Below are 21,722 nucleotides of genomic sequence, written 5' to 3'. Positions count from 1 at the left end.
GTATCAACATTCTTAGATTTTCACGGCCCTTCAGACGCATAATGTTTTTTAATGGGTTATTATTGCCGTGTGTACAAAACTAAGACATTAAGATATACCAAAGTTAAAAATAAAATTAAAGGAACACTTTAGAACAACAACACGATAATATTTAAAGAACAAATCAAATGTGTTAATAAATTTATCATTATTATAATAACTCTTATCATATTAATATTAATAATAATTCAGTGTTCGTCCCTCTCACAGCACAAGAAAATTCCTATTTTTTGGGAGAGGAACAGCATAAAAAAAACATTGGACTATTCTATAAAAATCAAATAGACGTATTTACAAACAATGATATAAACGAAGACCTGACTATGTTGACTAAATGAAAAAACACAAACTTACTTTCACTTAATGAAAAAAAATGTAATATTTCCATTTTGAATCTAGAAAAAAATGACCTAAAATAGATGCTCACATAAATGATGAACGACTAACTGAAATTGAACCTGTTAAATATTTAGGACTAACAATAGATAGACAATTGACATGGAAAATTCATATCAGCAATTTAATTAGCAAAGTGGCGACATTATCGAGTCTTTTTTTAAAAATCAAAAATTTTGTTCCAAAAACGGAAAAAATTCTAATGTATGAAGCCTATGTAAAAACTAAAATATGTTATATGCAACTAGTATGGAGAACAGGATATCAAAATGACATAAACAGACTACAAAGACAACAAAATAAAATATCAAAGTTAGTACGTAGTCCCTATCTAACAGCAACTAGAGAACTTTTTAAACAAACTAAGCAATTAAATATAACTTAACTCTTTCAACTAGAATCATTAAAATGTATCCATAAATTAGCCACTAATGTAATTGTAGACAAAAAAATAAACTTGTAAAAAATTGTAGTAAACATGGACATAATACGAGAATATCAGAAAAATATATACAACTTTCTAAAACAAGACAAGGACATTCGAGACTAATAAACCAGGGACTGAAATTATACAACAAACTACCGGACAAAACTAAACAAAAGACTCAGACAAACTTTTCAAAAGATGTAAAAAATATTATTTTGAATAAAAAATGTATTTATTATTTTCGTAAAATAAATGTAAATAATCCGTAAGGGTTGATAAATAAATTTTCAAATTAGAAAATAATACTATGCATGGATATGTGAATTAAATATTTAAACCTTAACTAACAACTATGTCTTAATTGTATTATATTAATGAAGTAAATAAATAAATTTGTTAAATATTATTACAGATTATGCCGAGAGATTTCGTTTAGATTCCGAACTCGCCTTCCCCATGGCCTGTTAGTTTATCACAATGTGAAGAATCCTGCAGGAATTAAAATGCAACCTTATGCTCTCTACGTTATAGTAGAAAAAGGACAACTGAAAGGTATTGCAAACAATACATTTAAGTCAAAGTAAATCGCAATATTGATATTCACACTAAACAATGGCCAATAAACAAGAAGACAATGAATAAATGCAGACAATTCTGTTTATATTTCCACTATATATTTAGTTGCCCCAACAACGAGGAAGTTGAGGGCAACGGGAAATTGGATATAAAAAATTAGAGCATTCAATTGTACTTCGCAGTTTTTCGAAAATGTATGGAAAAATTAACAAAAATGATTTTGAAAAAAAAAACTACTTTGAACGACGTCACTAGTTCTCCGAAATCAACCAATGACAGAGTGGTATGATCATTTCCGGTTACCAGGAAGCCAATGCTCCAATCAGGGCAACTCACCGAAGAGAACTTGAGACGTCACAGGCGGAGTAATTTCAAAATCACAAAACTTAAAAAAATCATAGCGCTGATAATTCGATACAAAAAAAATATTTTTAAATATTTTTCTACAAAAAAATAAAAAAGCCACTGAACTTTCTTATGCAAATTGCTCTCAATATTCGCTGCTTTCGCGTTAAAACTCAGAATTACCAAGTTATTATGTTATCTTGTTCCTCAGTTACAAATAATGACGTCCAGGAACCTTTACCCAGAATAAATAAGACTGGTAAAATATTAATTAATAACAAATGCTGTGAACAAAAAAACAAGTATAATTGGATGTCTCTTTGTAACTAAAAAAGACTAACCTAGCTGTTTCTACATCAGTACCTAAGATGTCGAATCTTTTTAACAGCGTAGGCTGCAGAACTAAGTCTGTTTGATAAACCAGTAACATTCACCATTATGCCGATGTTTGAGCATCCAAATTTCTTCCATCTCACTGCCCTAGATCTTACATGTTCAATAGACCATTTTGTAAATTTTACAAGAGACATTTTTTTTGTTTTTAGAGTCAAATAAGTGTCATCAGTAAGTGGAGATTGGCACTCAAAAAATGCTGAAAATACTATTTAATAACGGAAAAAATAATACTTCTCTAGCTACATGGACGCGTAAGAAGATAATTAACATATTGGCATTTATGACTCAATTTTGCTTAAAATGGTCTATTGAACATACAAGAACTAGGGCAGCGAGCTGTTGATTTTTATGTAGTTAAATAGCCGAAACCTTTATTGACATGGATGAGATTCATCTGACGGGATATTTCACCTACACGGCAAGGTCTCTAACAAAACTTCAAAATATTAATTTGAGTGTGTAATGAATATATATTTTCAGTCGTCCATGTTTTCGGGAAGCACCTAACTTCTGTGACAGTCGGTCAAGGTTTGAATAGAGATGAATGGCACAATGTTGTAGTGAGAATTGATGTTCACGGCGCAAGACTCATAGCCAAAGTAGACCAACAACAGGAAGAAGTTTACTTGAAGGGGTTGAACCATGATACAAACTATGGCATCTCTACTAACCTTACCTCTGTTGTATTGGTAGGAGGTATGGAAAATTATATTTATTAAAAATATATAATCTGGAATCATTTACAAATCTAAAGCGCTTTCAACCTATTTTTTTACACCTTGAATGAATTATAATTTGGTTCAGATTATGATATAAAAATTTTTCAAAAATCTGTCTGTGTTTAAATATTTTTATACGCGTATTTGCAAACATTGAAATACATAATGGTGATCTAGACTCTAGACCAGAGGTTCCTAAAATGTGTTCTGCGGAATCCTGGGGTTCCGAAAGTTATGGCGTATTATTGTAGAAAATAGACAATCGACGCCACAACGCCGCACTATGGATGTAAAATTACGTAATTTTATCAAAAGGGGCGGTAAAATACCGTAATTTACGGTATTTTACGGTAATTTTTGGTAAAAAACTAATATGATGTACTAATTTTTATTTTTCGAATATATAACTTATACGAGTGGCTTTGTTTTAATACACGTTACATGTGCACGTTACAATGAAAACCAGATTCATATCCACTGAGTGGTTGTCGAGATTTACCGAAAATTACCGTAAAATATCGAAAAATACCGTAAAATACCGAAAAATACAGTATTTTACCAAAATCTAGTAAAATTCTCGTAAAATACCGCGATAATTTTACCGCCTTGCATTTTTACGCCGCACCGGCACTTTTATTGGTAAATAGCTTCACCTTTGAAAAATGCATGTTAAATACGTCCAGAAAAGATTTTCAATTCAAAATATAGTCTTTCTTTTCAAGTCGAACATTACAATATGCAAACGATAAGGTTCATGGGTCTTATAAATACCATTTTCAATTCACGTTTTTACTGTCAGGATACTTATAAAATTAGGAACCACTGCTCTAGACTGCCAACTAGCCAACATGTACTAAATTGTAGTTTAAAATAACAGAATTGATCAAATTTTTATTCTTTTTATTATTATTTATTTTTTATTAAAAATAAATAAAAATCTAATACTGAAATAAAATGCAGGTAGACCTGTAAACTAACTAACCAACCCTTTGAGTAATAGTATCGATTTAAGGTAATTTATATATAAATCAAGTCATTTATATTTTTATATATCTTAAGCTTTTTTAATTTTATTTTCTATTGAATATATTTTGTAACTTGAATTATAAAAATTAAACTTTTATTTTATTGGTTGGATGAAAGAAATTGCCATTTGGAAATAAGCCCGCCAATGTACAATTTACATTATGTACAAATAGTTAAATAAATAAAAAATAATCTAGAAATAAAAGAGAAAATGCACCTTGAGATGCCTTATTTTAATTCATTATTTGTTGGTTTTAGGTCTAAGCTCGGAAGAAAAGCTTCACGGAGTAAAATATATTATAGAATCTTTTGTTGGTTGCATAAGTGATGTAGTACTAAGTTCTGGCAAAGCTGCATCAGATTTATTGCCGATTGAACCACTTATTGCGACTAAACATGAAAATGTGCATGAAGGATGCATCAATAAATGTCGAACGAGAAGAAATTTATGCTTCGTGGGATCAAAATGCATAAATCATTACAACGATTATACATGTGACTGCTTCGGAATGAGGTATGAAGGGGAGCAGTGTGATGTGTACAGTAAGTATTAAAAATATTACATTTAAATACATTATGTAAATAATTTAACAGAATATATTATATTAATACATTTTATTTGTGTTGTAGCTGCCACAATCTTAACTTTACGCGGCTCTAGTTTTGTATCATACAGAGTTTATGATTGGAAAGACAGAGTGCATTCAGCAATCAATAGAATTAGTATGATATTCAAGGTATTATAATACATAATAACAACACATTTTCACCTAAATTCACTGAAGTGCAATGTAATAATTATTTTTCAATTGAAACGAATAATGTTTAAATTTTCAGACTCGGTACGATAATTCTGCATTATTTTATGCGAGTGGAGAGACGAGTTCCTTGAAGCATCATTATATCGCGGCGTCACTTCATAATAGATCAGTTTATATTGAAATGGATTTCGGGGAAGGACCATTCAGTTGCTATTTAGGATACCAGGTTAATTCAAACCACTGGAACAATCTTACGATCTTCCACAACTACAAAAATGTGGAAATATCTCTGGATAAGGAAATAAAAACATTCGAGATACCAGGGTCATCGCACCATCTGTATATTGATCCAGAGATCTACATAGGAGGAGGTCCAGAGTTGAACAAGAAAAAAGGACTTAAAAGTGACAACAATTTTGTTGGAAGTTTTGAATATGTATTTTACAATGATGTTTCCATTTTGTACGAGTTAAAGAAAGGAAACCCCAAAGTTCATTATATTGGTGTATTGAAACCAGAGTTTTATGAAAGTGATGTTGATGTCATACCAATCACATATCCCTTCGCTTCATCTCATATTTGGTGGCCAATTGATACCAAAAATAGTCTGAATTTATCATTTGACTTCAAATCGAGTCGTAATATGGCAGTACTCGCATATAGCGAAGTGAAAACCCCTACTGGAATGGGCTTTTGGGAGGTTGGTAGATGTACTACTTACTAAAATCATATATATTATCTTTCAATGGTTTATTCAGCAAACTTTTTAAATTGATTTGTTTCTAGGTGAGAGTTGTCAAAGAAGAAATACGATTTGAACTTGTTCCTGACGCAGGACAAAACATTACTCACCTCACATCTGTTAAATTCGATACGAGAGGAACATGGCATACAGTGGAGTTGGAATATAAAGATGGAGGAATTAATTTAATAGTAGACTTTAAAAATAAACAAACACAAATGTTTGGTAAGAAAAAAAAACTTTTGTACATCATTTTAGATCGTATGTACCTATCTATTTCATTTAATATGTTTAACTAAAAAGGTTTATTCGATATTCAAATAAAAGTATCCGTTCTTATAAACAGTATTTTTCATTACAAAAAAAAAGATTTTTCAGGTTTGAAGTTTAATTTAGCTGACACAGTTATTATTGGTAGTGGTCTTAAATCTGCAAACCTCGGTCTCGTCGGCTGTATGAGAGATATAACGGTAAACGGTGTTCTCATCGAACCAAGGTATAACTTATTTAAACTTTTTCAACAAATTTACAATGTTATTTCTATACATTTTGTTCGAGATATTATTTTTTCTTGCAGATATGTTATAAAAACTGAAAGAGTTGTAGGAGAAGTGGCGATAGATAATTGTCAATTTGTTGACCCATGCCGAAGGCCAAATACATGTGAACATGGAGGACGATGCTCTGTTCGAGATGATCGTATTGCTTGTGATTGCAGTGGAACTGGTACAAATAACTATACATATTTCGTACACTTAAATGTATATCTATCTAAATCTTATTTCAATGTTTTTTTTTCACAGGGTATATCGGTAAGAATTGCCATTTTGCTAAATTTAGGAAAACTTGTGAAGAATTGGCACTTCTCGGTTACACACAACCTGATGTTTATCTAATTGATATCGACGGTAATGGGAGATTCCCTCCTGCTCATGTCAAGTGTGAATTTCAAACTTTAGAAGATGCAACCAAAACTATAGTGGAACATAATCTACCGAGTCAAGTGGTGAGCCACTAATTGTCACATGTATTGTACATTGTGCTTACATATTTAGAACTTTTGATGATTTCACATTGAATGATCTATCTTATTCTTTTGTAGGATGTAAGATCAGCAGCAGAAAGGGACTTCAGTTTCAGTATTACATATAGAGAGTTTTCCGCAGAAATGCTTCAAGAATTAATTTCCCACTCTCTGTATTGCAGTCAACACATTAAATATGACTGCTATTTGGCACCCCTTGAGTTACACAGCGCTACTTGGTTTATTTCCAGTGTGAGAAATGATACTGTTGATTACTTGGGAAATGTTAAAAGGTTCAACATTCTTTATTATTAAATTGATTGGTGTAATGAGGAAGTTAACAACTAAATCAAATTAACCGAACTGAGCCAATATTTTTTATGTATCATATTATCATGACTATGATTTTTCAAAGTTTTGTAATTTTTCAATTACTGCTTGTGTGATGTCACTAGTTCTCTTCAGTGAGTTGTCCTGATTGGTGATTTGGCTTCCGGAAACCAAAAATATATCACAACACTCTGTCATTGGTTAATTTAGAAGAACTTGTGACGTCATTTAAAGTAGTTTATTTTTATTAAATTGATTTTTATTATATTTTTCATACATTTTAGTGACACCTCGCCGTACAATTTAATGCTATAATCTTAAGAAAACATTTTTTATTTACAATTTCTCGTAGCGCTGAACTTCCTCACTACAGATTATTTTATTATTTATTGAATCAGCATTAAAATTTTAGAATAACATTATTAAATTTATTGAATTAAACTAGTTCAAGTGGTCCCATGACAAAGTATTTTATGAAATAAATTTACAGATAATTCTATTTTTTTAGAGGATCTTGTCCATGCGGAGTTAATAGAACCTGTGTTGATCCATCACTATCTTGCAACTGTGATATAAGTGAAAACAAATGGCATTCAGATGAAGGTTATTACATACAACCTCACAGTTTGGGAATCACTGAAATGGTGTTCTTGCAACAAAAAGATTTGGATGAAAATGCTCAGGGTCGCATAACACTAGGCCCTCTTGAATGCGTTGAAACCAGTGGGATATAATATTTTTAATTCATTAAATTATATATTCTACGTAATAATGTTGTTATATTTGTTTTGTGATTTTCTTTACAGATACTCAACAGTATGTAGTAACATTTACGACTTCTCAATCTTATATTGAAGTTCCAGGCTGGCGAAAAGGAGATATCGCTTTCAGTTTTAGGACAACAGGAACGAGCGCCATTTTGCTTTTTCAACCACCAATCAGACCTAATTATCCTTCTTTCATGGTAGCTTTGATCAGTGGTAAGTTACATATTCATAATTTATTATCATCAGTACACCCTTATCCGTACCTGTAAGAAAGGTATTCAGTGTTAGGTTAGCTTCAGGCGGCAGTCCAGGGACAGTGAATTATTGTAGCGAAATGACCTTTCAGAATATTTTGTGTCAACATTGACAGGAATCAAGCCCAGAACCATGATAGGCGAATACGCCAACAACTACCCTACGAGGTGGACTTATCTCCACTCAAATTCCTTTTTCAATATTTTTGAAAACGCTCTTCTATTCTGATTCTATTTCACACAGAGAAATGTATTCTCCATCTCCCTGGACAGAGATAAGATTTATAATGTTATGATTTATTCTAATACTTTTCGGAAAAACATCAGGTGGCCCTGGCGTTAATAGCTAAGACGTTTGCCCCCTTCACGGAGGGTTCCGGGTTTGATTCGCAGTGGGATCACAATAATCAATATGTGATTTTTCTCAAACCTGGGTGTTATGTGCTAGGTGTCACCACTGTTATTAGGCCTATTGGCTTGTTTTGGTACATTTTTTTTTAATGCAGGTGTAAAGTATATTCTGTAATGATGAAACTGTTATTAAATTTATTTGTTTCAGATAATCAACTTACTTTTAACTTTACGTTAAATACTGGCACTTCAAGGGGGATCGTAATAAATTCAAAACGAAAACTTAATGGTGGAGAGTGGCATAAAATTTGGATCGATTATAACTTTTACCATGTGAGATTTATGATCAATACAGAATATCAAATGGTCGATCTTTTACTAGAAGAAGAATTTGGTCCATTTGAAGGTTCTATGTTTATTGGGGGAGCTACTGGGTATGATATTGTATGTTTATCTAAGCTCTGACAATAACCATGTTCATGAATTTTATGACAAAATTTAACCATCTTTCTTGTAGTGACTTATTGAAAAAATCAGCTGTAAAACAGGGGCTTATAGGATGTTTCCGAGGTCTTGTTGTAAATGGAGAAATACTTGACATATACAGTTATATGTCTGTTCACTTATCTGAAATTATAAAAGACTGCAAGCCATCCTGCGTTCCTAATCCTTGTCAAAATAAAGCAACTTGTAAAGAACTATGGTCTACATTCCAATGTATATGTCTAAACCCGTGGGCTCATTATGGAACCTACTGTGAAATAGGTAAAATTAACTACACCTATATTTATAATTTTAACAATAGGATAACATTAAGTGTATTGATGTATAAGTATATTTTTGTGAATACACTACAGTCTCGTTTAATTGAATCTCACTAAACCGAATTCCCGTATTAACCGAATCACCGAAATACTTTTTATATTACCATATTCTATACTGCTTTCATAAAGTAAGCGTAGCAAAAAAGAAGTGAGAAAGAGCCAAACTATACAGCAGCAACTAGGATGTTTGAAGACTTCATGGTGTACCTTGAACAACAGGAGGAAACATTTCCTGCTGAGCTGCTTCTCATTAGCCTCAGAGATCCAGCTGCAAAGAAATGTTCTTCTCATATGAAGCGAAAGAAAATAGCATATTTTTTTTACATCCTCGATTTAGTATTGTATTCCATCATGCAGGAACTGTGTGTGTTTTTAGAAATTTCATATTTTTATTCATTCTATTCTGCATATTTTTTCTGGGTATATATTTTCCGGCTTAACTCTTTCGCTCCTGGCCAACACGTTTGTGTGGGTACAAACAAAAATTCAAATTGCCTTCCATATTCTGTAAGATCCTGGCCACAACAATTGTTCATGTTACTGGCCACTTAGAACATAAAATATTTTTTATATGATACCTCCAGTATCTAACGTGGAGAGATGGTCCAAAAAAAGGCGAGTAATAAAAATTTTGAAAAATATCTCAGGAGCGAAAGGGTTATCCGAATTTTCATTTAGTCGAAGCCTCATCGATCCCATCGAATTTGGTTAAACAGGACTGTAGTGTAATATATTTTATTTTGTTTTAGATATCAATAACAAGGCACTGACATTTCTAACTCCAGAGTCATATTTAAGAAAAAATTACCTCTCAGCAAATTCAACTGTCGATGAAAAGAACAGACTAAAGAAAATGATGCATGAAAATCTGCTAATCAATCTAAGAACCTACGACAATGACGCTTTGGTTCTATATGCAAACGATCATTTAAACAACTTCTTCCACCTCTATATAACTCAGGGCAACAAAGTCATTTACATGTTCAATCATGGAAATGAAATAGTCAATGTTACAGTGCACTACGAAGAATTGAATAAAGGAGAAAGCATTCAATTAGCCATCATACGCAATGAAAATGAGACAACTTTACATGTCAATGATACAAGCGCTACAATTAACAAATCTTCTGTTTTGCTTAGTGAATACTCAAATAAACCATGGATCAATCCAGAAGCAGGTAAACCTTATTTATTTTCATGTGATTTCCAACAGAATATTTGATAATAAAACACATTTTATGTACTGCATACACTTCAACATATTTTCATAATCAAGAGACAATAACACAAACGTACGCGTTACCATGATTTGCGCTGGTTTGTTACCGCGTCTAGCGCAGTCAGACTTCCCGGCTTAAACGAGAAGCCACCCTCCCAAACAGAGTCAAAGACAAAGCCGGAAGGTAGGGGCACGATTGCGCCAACCGCAAGTCAACCTCAATAGCCCTAAAAAAGACTTTGAAAAAAGGGCCGGCTGGCCTATAGTGGCGGGGGTAGCTCTACCCCACCACTCGCAATACACCGCTGGCCGCAGGTCTCGTAAATAGCAGTGCGCCCTGCTTGTCCGGGTCATTTCACCGATAGCTGCGACGCACGCAACATACAATACAATACAACGGGTCATACAAAACATGACATAAAATTGAAATACACTTTATTTATTTACTAAAAGTATTATCTGGCTATATTGCCCCCGGTATCGTTGACGCCAGGGTGGAAAGCGAACCATTTGTCTTTATTGAGAGCCTGGCACTTAGCCAACAAATATCAGGGTACCTAGCTACATTTATCTATTCACAATTTATAAACACGTTATGCGCGTTTGGAACACAGACAATAAACTATTTTAATTGAATCTTTGACAAAAACTACCCCTGATGGATCAGTTTAATAAGGAAATATTTAAAACAATTCTATTTAATTTCACAATGTCGGATTACAGAATTAGGTAATTTACTTTGACAAGTATGTTTTGAAAATATGCTACTCAACGGTTTATATAAGGGGGGCGTTTAGGGGGTTCAAACTCCCCCTCCCTCCCTCATTGCAAAGTAGTTTACACTAGATATAATGAATTTTGAAATCCTTAGAACACGAGCCACTCTATATTTCTCTAGATCACCCCCCATGTGGAAGCTATAAATACGCCCGTGACGCTACTAATAGAAAGGAAAAAAATTGTGACTATTTTTCAAAGTAAAAATAATTGTGCACTTCGCATTCTTAATGCTGCCTTTTTGGAAAATTGATACCGGGCTGTTGAATTGTTTTCTAAAAAAATCCAAACATTCTACCTAACCTAAATTAACAGGTTATTTATATTTGATGATACAGTAACTTATATTTACATATAAGTTATTCATTTTAAAATACTTGTTCATCCTTTACAAGTTACAGTTTCGTTAACTCAACATTTTCAGATAAATATGATATTTTACTTTTTTTATTTTTTTTTATTTATTGAAAAAAATTGCTGACAAAATAAGTATAAAATTACAAATAGTTTGTACATACATTACAGAGGTTCTGCGTCCTCAGCGACCACCGGCTCCACCAACTGATTATTTCATGCTGAACTTGGGAGGGATAGACCCCCACTCCCTCCACCCTGGCCCTGGGGGAGTAGAGGGGGTGAGGGGATATGTAGGCTGCATCAGAGGACTCAAGATAGGCAGTCACGTTGTGGACCTTCCGCTAAAGGCCCAGCAAAATATAGATCAAGGTTGTTAGAGACTTTAAATTCCCCTGATAATTGAATATCTTAATTGTGCCTACATAACTGAACGAAAGCTTCAATTAACTGAAGTGTTTTTAACAATGGAATAAATTAACATATTTCATTTTTCAATTATAACCGAAAATACTTGAGCAAAATTTTGGTTGTATTGATTTTCCCCGAAACAAGAAACTTACAGGGAAAAAAAATATCTACAATGAGTACCTATATGGTTTTCATTTTCCTGCCAAATAATTATGACTTTTAGAAAATGCCTTCAAAATCAAATACTTGTGAAGATATAAAAATACTTTTTTTTAAAAGAAGTTAGCGTTTATTATTTATTACTACTCATGGGTAAAAAATATCAATTTGCTGAATGGTATTTTTTACCCATTAGTATTTTTTTTTAATAAAAAAATTAATTGTTTTAACTTACTATTAATTTTCAGATCTCACTGGAGTACTACCTCACTGTAACATGAAATGTGACTTGGAACCATGCAAGAATGGTGGAATCTGTACTGAAGACTTCAGTCGCCAGGAGAGTTCCTGTGATTGCGAGCATACTAGTTACTTTGGTGATAATTGTATGGAAGAAAAGGGAGCTGATTTCAGCGGAGAGAGTGTTTTGCAGAGGAAATTCCAGCTGGAGGGATCAGTGGAAAAGGTTACTATTACATACTCTAAATATTTTCAAATCTATTTTTTAATTTTAAAAAAATGCTTTTTCAGGGTTGTTTATAATTTTCAACAAATTACAAACAACAATTTTATATAGGTAGATGCATAAAATATGAATATAACGGAAACAAATAAACATTTTATGGTTTTGTTCTATTTTCAAAAGTTAATGTTGTTTGTTGTGTAAGTAAGGCAAATTATGCCATATTGAATTTTACTTGATGCAACTTGTTCCAGAGATAATGTAGAACCTGACTTGTTCTACATAATCTCTGATCTCTGATACTAAAACCTCAACTACTATACATATTTCATATAATCTGTGCTAATGATCGCATGTTATAATTCTATGTGCCCAGCACGCCATACAAAAATTTGACACACAGCACTGCTGAAGTGTAGCGACGCTGTAGTTTAGTTTGACCTTATAACCCCCATTTAGTGATTCAATTAGTCTTTTTTATTTTTATGGTGTTTGGAAAAAAATTATGTTTGAATCTTTCAAATGTGAAATATATTTTATTTTTATAGGTCAAAGTGCAGCTTGCATTTTCTAGTAATGATCTCAGGCAAAAAAATACAGTTCTTCTTTTACTTCAAACGGAAAATCAGTAAGTATTTGAGAAAACATATTTTTTGATAATAAACAATTATTTGACTATTCGTCCGAGGTATAATTTATTGTATATTTATATAATTATGTAATATGGTTAAAATATGTACAGTATTGATTGATTGGCAGAAATCTTTATATATGTAGCAATAAACCTGCCAGTGCTCAGTACAAAAGTTATAAATAAATAATGAAATATGCTTTCAGGCGAAGTTATTATCTTTTGGTTGCCATAACCCCAGATGGACATTTGAAGTTTGAAGAAGATAGAGAAGGCTCAACCTTTGGTGCTGAAATTAAAGGCCGTCATTTCTTGAACGGTATGTAGGAGAATAATTTGAAAAGATTTTTTTACCATGTATATTTTTCATTACAAACATCATTATTATTGTTATTATTATGGATAACTTATAAACCCCCTTTTCGTAATATAATACCTCAAGAGCGCTTTACATAGTGATTCCATAGATAAATAAATTTAATTGAAGCTTTTCAATTTGTAATTTAGTTAAAACAATTTATTTTGTTGTCATATGCTACGGATTTATTCAAATGATTTAGAGAACAAGTGGGTTTTAAGTTTCTTTCGAAACATCACTTCACTTTCACAGCCTCGTACCTCTGCTGGGAGAGCATTCCCTGCCATAGGGCCTGCGATCGCAAATGCGCGTTTACTAAATTTAGTGCGCTGTTTGCGTAGAGGTATAATAACTTTTCCTCTCGCCGTAGACGTAGCTGATCTAAGCGTGAGACGCCTGTCAGCTAGTTCATCTGGAATGCAAAGTTCCCTTAGATATTCCGGAGCAGAGTTGTGTAGTGATTTATACAGTCAATAGAGTTTGTATTCGACCCTCTATGGAAAATGTAGCCAGTGTAATTCCCGAAGTAGTGGAGTGATATGACTGAACTTAGAGATTCCGAAAATAAGTCTCGCTGCAGCATTCAATACAGACTGTAGGCGAGTCATTTTGTTCATATCATCGGTGATACTGCAATACCGCGTAACCTATTATTTTTACGAAAATATTTTACTGAAGTAAATTCACTATAGTGACTAAGACCCTTTAGTTTTAAATTATTGCTACTAAATAATTGTCGTTTTTCTGATACTCTTTATTGTATTTTTGGTTGGTTAAAATCGTAAGTAATACATTAACAGAATACTTTTTAGGTTGCACTGCTAAAAAATTCCATTGATAGTTACGCAGTATTGCAGTATAACCGATGATAAAATATTTCGAACACATTTAGAAATACGTATCATAAAATACAAAATTACCATTTTTATAATATTCTACTAAATATTACTCAGGCGCTCGGCATTCACTATATTACACACGTAATGGATCAGATGCCTCACTAAGAATAGACAGAGAGAAAGTTCAACTCCTTCCTGTCACTATTCAGGGACTAATATCCTCCACCGAACCAGGCTCTAATGAAGTTCAAATTGGCGGTCTGAACACAACAGATCCTCGTTTCGCCATTTATAAAGGCTACAGTGGCTGCCTATCCAGTAAGTATAAATGAATTCTTAAAATTTTATTTGTTTATCAAAGTAAACCTATTACTGTATACCTATTTTTTTTCGGCCTGTGGTGTAGTGGTCAGCGCATTAGCTTACCAAGCAAGAGGTCGCGGGTTCGATTCCCGACATAGTTGACATGAAACTGGACTGGTACCTGAAGCGTAAGACTGATCATCTTACTATCACGTAACAAAAAAATATATCAAGATACACTGCGATTGGTGTACCAATGTGCCCCATGCACAATAATGAGGTACGGAAAGGGAATGATGATAATGTTTTTTTTTTTGTTATTTAATAATATTTCGTGCAAATAATAGCACAACTTAATTCCCGTTTTGATCAGTTGCAAAACACCGTTACTTACATTATAACTTAAAATGTATCTCTGTTTTATAAATATTAAAGTAAGATTGTTAAATAAAAGATAATACTGTTTGTCACTAAAAGAAATACCCTGAAAAAGGTCAAAGATATAATTTTAGTTTCCACAGTTTTTGACAGTCGAAGTTCGTTAATTTGCTTAATAATAACCATTTCAACTACACTATCACGCGGTATTCTAAGAGGTACAATTATAATGACGTTTAAGATAAAAGACAATTTTATTCTGAATCAAATGATATATTTAACTCAGAAACTATGTTTTTCGAGTTGCAACTATATTATATTGGAGGTCCATTTTTCTTTTAGACATTTATCTATCTGTGAATTCTTACACAATGAAACCACTGGAAGAGTACATGTTGTTCACTAAAAATGGTGCAGAAAAGGTCAATGTCGCCAACTCTCAGGGAGTTCGAAGTGCGCAATGTTCGGCAAGATTCGATTCTCCAGATTCGCAGCTACTTAATGCATATCCAGATATTCACAATGGCAGTCTGGTTTGTACCAACCATTGAAATGTTATCCATAATTGTATATGAAATATGCCATCAACTAATTAGTGTATGTTTTTAGGGGACAGACAAAACGTGGGTTGAAGATCCCCCAGCTCGAATTCCTTATAAATCTCTTTATTCTGATGCGTCAACAGAAGAAGAAAGTACAAACATTGTTTTTATAATCCTTGCTACAATATTTGTAATTGTGGTGATATGCTGTTCTTATGAGGTATGCACACTCAATTTTAATACCTAATATGTAATAAGAATGGCTTAATTGATTACAATTAAGCCATATGGGAATAATCCCATAAATTATATTTATACTTTTTATTTAAAGGTGTGGAGGAATAACAAGCAACATAAAAAACGCATAGAAAGGGAAACAGATGAAAGTATTATTTGGAGTAAAGAACAAGCCACTAAGTTTCACGAATCACCCGGATTAGGTTGCGATCTCATACATATAAAGCGGTGAGAAAAAAACATACAAATCTAAGTAAATTATTTTACTTCTTCATTTGAAAATAATCGATAATCTAAATTTGACCTGTTGATAGTGTCACCGGATGAGGAAAGTAATGGAACTCCAAAGAAAGTAGTTACTATAGCCAGTACAAAATGGTATCAAACCATCCACTGGAGTAAAGACAAATGGTGCAGTTACTATTATCAATCCAAATACTGAAACAAAATGGATTACCAACACACAATGTTCCAGTTGTTATTGTGAACCCACAACCGACGACCGAACCTTACAAAGAAGCAGGAAAGTGAAAAGGTCACACCTGCCTCGCCTCAAGGAAAACGCATAAGTTTTAAAGGTATTTTATTTAAAAATAAATGTACTTCTATTAAATACTACATTAACAAAAATGTATATTAATTAGTTATATGCTGGTGTTTCAATAATAAATATTTTTTTCTTTAGATACAGACCAAGAATTAGCTTGGGAACCACTCGGTGAATCAACAGAGCTTTTGGCTCCTGAAAGAGAAATATCCGAAGAATCGGGAGACGATGGAGAATCTATTAATAACTCTAATCCAGAATTGTTCTCCCCAGCCAATCCCAGTGATCCATCACAACCTCATGTGGTAAGCAAGAGAGCACCTCTATCCACTATTAGTGAATGCGCTCTTGACAAACTCGATTTTGGAAAGCCGAGCATGCATTATGATAAGTTTGATGACGAGTATTGAATTAATACTACAATTCAATTGCTTATTCTTTTTCGCAATTATTTTGATATACTCTAAAATACGATTTATTCAAATAATTTGCTTAACCTATGGAAAAGTTGCACATGCTAATCCAACGCCAAGACTTTTAACCAAATGCGTCCACATAGATTCTGCTTAAATTAATTTTAGTTTTAATATCTTTTGCAATAACTACTGTACTTTAATTTTTACAATAGATATATAGAAAATGCAAACATATCGCAAGCCCAAAGCAACAGTGAGATATCTCTGAAGAACATGTTCTGAGATAATCAGACTTTGAGGTGTGCAAAGGGTCTGACTAAATTAAATTATTTGAAGTAGACTGTGAATACTATATTTTCACACAGATTAACTATCTAACATAAATATTTTATTATTCGAAAACATTTATTCATTTAATTTATTAACACATCCGCATGCGTATCTCAAAATCAGAAATTTCAGATTTATCTCCTGTTGCTTTGGGCTAGCGATATTCACATTTTTCAGTTAGAGCACCAAGTACACACATTTGCAAAACTTAAAGCATCTAGTCAAAAATTTTAAAGCTTTTACTATGGTCACATTATTTTGCATTTAAATACTTTTTTTTATGTAGTCACAAACATAAAACAATATGCTAAGAAAGAAATACCACAAATCAGATGCTGTATGTTATTTTAGATTTTTTTAATGGGTATTTAACTATTGCAAACTCATTCTAGTCCTAAATGTAGGCATAACTTCTAGTATTAGAATTACGAAAACTTTTATCGATCGTAAAATTTGATCATTTAATTATAAAGAAAAAAATATCATAATAAAACTGTTTAAATAGCTATAGAACCTCCGACCTTTTAACAAATGATTTATTTGCAAATTATTTAATAAGGTGATGGAAAAAGATTGTGACTAATAAATCCAACTCACTTCATTGACATTATTTTCATTACCTTCATAATGCGTACATACATATAAATAACTTTAGATATTTTGTTTTTATCTTATTATTAAGCTGTATGTACATCTTCTACAAAATTAATAATCTGTGTTCTGATTAAAAACTCTGCTATATAATACTATTTTGTCATATATGAAAATAAAATATGAACAGCAAGCTGCAGTTTTATTATTTGTGTCTGTCTATTTGTGTATGTCAACATATAAATTTTCTCTGACAAATTGTTACACTGCAATTCAGAAAAGGTATTTCATTTTAAAATCATCACTATTCTTAAACCTATAAAAATTATACTGTACTATAACTGTTTTTATGTGCTTCAATTTGTTGAATATTGTACATATTTTTGTCTATGAATGAGTTTTTAAGCATGCAGTATGATTTCTCTATTATTCTTTCTAAAATCAAACTTTTAAATAATATCAGTTGGACGGATGAGTCTCACTATAATTTTGGATGACTGCATTTTATAATAATATGCTTTATTAACATTTCAAATTATTTATTATTTCTATTTAACTACTAATGTTAAATTTAAAATAATATATTTTACATGCATACGAAAATGTTTTCTAAGCAAAAATGTGTACTCCCTAAACCAAACAACGATGCTTTCAAAAAAAATCTAAGAAAGGTACATGAAATAATATGACATATGGAAGATTTAAATTGAATAACATCCAATATTTCTAATGTCATGAAACAAGTTTAGTCTAGTATGTAGTGTCAGGTACTTCCTCTTGAGTCAAGTTACCAAAAAATTATGTTTCAATAAACATTTACAATTAAATGCGCGGATTTTACTTGATGGATATCCTGTGAATAAACACTATATGTATTTATCATTATATCAATAAGACTTGTAAATATATCTTTCAGTCAAAAATAAATTCTCTACAATTCTTTATAAATGTCCAAAAAGTCACATTTTTCATTTTAAAATATTTTTTATAAACAAATAATTGTCTATCTAATGGCCTCACTTGACAAAGTAATATCCAACCAACGAATGCCAAAGTGGTGAATATTAAAAAAAAAAATAACATTAAATAAAAAAGTATCTAAAAATGTTAATTAAGAGGGGATCTAATTCTAAAGGATCTTCGCATTCCTACTTTATAAACGAAAAGATAATCAAAGCATATCTTTCAACACATAAATCACTTTACGATAAGCCGCATTTAAAAAACAAAAGTCTGTGTTTTAAAATAATATTCCTAAATTTAGAATTGTTTCAGTATTATAAACTTGCTGAATAAGAATATTAAAATTTTAATATCGAAATGATTCAATATTATTTTTATGAAGTATCAAATATTGATATATTTTAGCCCAAGTGATACCTAAATACATTTCATTATTTGGCATTCAAATTAAAACATTTTTTTTCATGTTGAATTCTTTAAATAAAATTAAATATGGTAATCAAGAAAACTTATTTCATATAAAACAGTATTAACAGTGACTTAAACCATCAGAAAAGTTATCTTAATTTGAATGAAATCATTACATATTAATACCAAATACAAATGTGATACGCAAGCATGAATTTTGTTTCCCACCATTTGCTGATTCACAATATGTTTCCTGTACACATAGAACGTTCCAAATTTATGAATTCCAATAAATTAAAAATATATAATGGCATTACATACTTCAGATTTGTCTTGTACTAATGACGAACACCTCAAATTGGTAAAAAATATATAGAATCTGGCTGGCTTCTTTAGAATGGCCATTTAAAATGTATATTTGTTTTTTTTTTTAAGTATTTAATTTATGATAAAATTAAAATTAACCCATATTAGCATTCATACAACAGGTGACGCAGCGTCCCCAGAGGAAAGTAGCAAGAGGGCCACCAACGCTTACCACTCCATTACCATACAAAATCGATGAACAAGGATCTAATGAATTACTTGCGTCCAATGCATAGAGACCTTTACCTATTCTATCTTTACTGTTTCTTTCTTCTGGTCAAGTCATTGTGAATTAAACCTTGTACATACGTAATTTTCCATCTTCTTACTCTACCGAGGACTATAACTATTTAAGATTTCTTTCTGTTTCTAAGGCTTTTGTGTTGTCTCTCCATAACGGTTGATGGATTAACAGGTGGGAAAACTTTTAATTTATGTTACTAATTACTTACTATGGTTTTGTTCTTCAAATAATGTTCCAGTGTTATTTTCGTCTTTTCTAGTACCTACATTTAATGATACACACTTCTCACAGATCAAAAACTTATTTTTCCAATGATGTTTATAATATATTTGAATAAACCTTAAGAGTAATAACACGCCACTAGTAATAGTCGCCCATACGGACGAAAAACATTCTATGATTATCAACCATGAAGTTAGCTACAGTTCACAGAAATACAATGGGCCGTGGGTACTCAGGTCGAGAATTGCAAGCGCAAACCGAAACCATCCGGTACGTGTTTGTTGTTAAACTAAAAACCAAACCAAAAATTTGGAATGCTTTTGTTCTATGCAATAGAGCTAAAAGGCTTCTCTAGCGAATTATTACTCTGAGGGATAAACAGTATTATGTATTAAAAATCTATGCAGATAAATAATTAATCCCAGTATAAAATGGATTGCCAAAAAACGACTGTAATCCATCCATATTTCTAATATTTAGTGAAAAATAAAACATTTTAAATAATTAAATATACATCATTATCATTCCCTTTCCACACCTAATGGTGCATAGGGCACTGCATTGGTACACCAATCGCAGCGTATCTTGATATGTTTTGTTACATGAAAGTAAGATAAGAATTGGGTTGTGGTCCCGTGGCTAGTGTTGTGGACTAAAGGATCAAAGGTTCGAACCCCACTGTACCCCAACTTGATTCCCATTTTCTAATAGTGAGTTGTTTACAACTTGTTGAAAATGGCCCCAAAATCGAAATATTCGGGTAAATAATAAGAACACATTTTTCCTTTTTAAAAAATAAAAAGATGACCAGTCTTACGCTTCATGTGCCAGTCCAGACTATGAAATATTCTAGTGTTTAACACCTTTTTAAATAAACATTTCTAGCCAACCGTGTCGGGAATAGTACCAGAGACCTCTTAGGCAAACGCGCTGACCACTAAACCACAAGGCCAACCGTACATACACACTGAACATATTACAATACAAACATGTATTTTTGTAAAATGAATTGTTACATATAATCACTGCGCCGGTAATATCTGTTAAGTGAACTTTCTTTTCAAGAGTATTTTTAATTCTTCATAAATTAATAGAATTTTATACAGATATATCGAAATATGTCGAAATAAATTAGGTAGTATAATTTTCCTTTTTCTTATCAATTAAAAATATGTACAAAAATTCAGCAGAAAAATGTACGCTGTTTTATTCATATCCGGCGCAACCCATACTCTGTTTTTTTCTTGTAATTTTACATTTGACTTCTTAAAAAAAAAGGTGACATTTACATATCAATGTTAATTATTTACACAGGGCGAAGACAATACAAATGAACATATTTTATACGATGGTAGTCCAGAAAATAATATACCCATTGGTAAGAACTCTTTTACATATTGTTTTTGTAGTAAAATAGGTACTATTTTTGTTTCAAAATTAATTAAAAGCTATCTTTCTACAGATTTTTTTTAGTTTTAATTGATAGTAATTGTGTCCCAAAACTGTAATCTTCCTCTTTATTTTCAATCTATGTTGAAAAATAGTTTATTTCAAAATTAGCTACTGATGAAATTGCATCAATCTGTCTACTAATAAGCATACTAGAATCGTCAGTGAATATATTTAAACTAATTTCAAATAATTTAGTAAAAGTTTTTCAAACCAATCTTGTATTTTACAGATCCTATTGAAAATATCAATAAGCTGCCTAGAAGAAAGATAATCATACCACACCAGCCATATTTCTATGGAAATAATAGAATATTTAGAAATCCACTAAGCTATTTGGGCGGACCGATATTACCAGCAAAACAAATGACCAGCTTAGAATCCATATTGTCATTAGAATAAAAATATGCTTCCAGATCCAAAATTTCTAGTCTCGAAGGATAAATGTAAGCCAAAAACAATTATAAAATGGTTAGCTAAAAAGCCTCATATTGAAATACTCACACTACCAATTTATATACATACATATCTCCCAAAA

General features: G+C 31.8%; 1 protein-coding gene across 1 annotated transcript in view; it reads left to right on the top strand.

The window, feature by feature from the left end:
- axo (axotactin) overlaps positions 1–21,722 on the top strand; it is a 72,389-nt gene extending 50,667 nt beyond the window's left edge. Inside the window, 28 exon segments of the mRNA XM_088230976.1 lie at positions 1,275–1,414; positions 2,660–2,875; positions 4,183–4,467; positions 4,555–4,661; positions 4,762–5,385; positions 5,472–5,652; positions 5,806–5,923; positions 6,005–6,153; positions 6,231–6,433; positions 6,530–6,744; positions 7,290–7,504; positions 7,588–7,761; positions 8,362–8,587; positions 8,671–8,918; positions 9,727–10,155; positions 11,499–11,699; positions 12,146–12,363; positions 12,909–12,988; positions 13,198–13,310; positions 14,303–14,506; positions 15,212–15,402; positions 15,479–15,631; positions 15,743–15,851; positions 15,854–15,876; positions 16,136–16,226; positions 16,334–16,500; positions 21,050–21,113; positions 21,417–21,722. Of these exon segments, the coding sequence (XP_088087102.1) occupies positions 1,275–1,414; positions 2,660–2,875; positions 4,183–4,467; positions 4,555–4,661; positions 4,762–5,385; positions 5,472–5,652; positions 5,806–5,923; positions 6,005–6,153; positions 6,231–6,433; positions 6,530–6,744; positions 7,290–7,504; positions 7,588–7,761; positions 8,362–8,587; positions 8,671–8,918; positions 9,727–10,155; positions 11,499–11,699; positions 12,146–12,363; positions 12,909–12,988; positions 13,198–13,310; positions 14,303–14,506; positions 15,212–15,402; positions 15,479–15,631; positions 15,743–15,851; positions 15,854–15,876; positions 16,136–16,226; positions 16,334–16,500; positions 21,050–21,113; positions 21,417–21,586 (5,314 nt within the window). The 3' untranslated portion in view covers positions 21,587–21,722.

This window comes from Micrasema longulum, unplaced genomic scaffold (assembly GCF_059751315.1).
Source record: "Micrasema longulum isolate JH-2025_06_02 unplaced genomic scaffold, ASM5975131v1 h1tg000835l, whole genome shotgun sequence".
Lineage (NCBI taxonomy): Eukaryota > Metazoa > Arthropoda > Insecta > Trichoptera > Brachycentridae > Micrasema > Micrasema longulum.
Note: the sequence above shows the minus strand (reverse complement) of the source record. Positions and strands in the feature narration are given on the sequence as shown.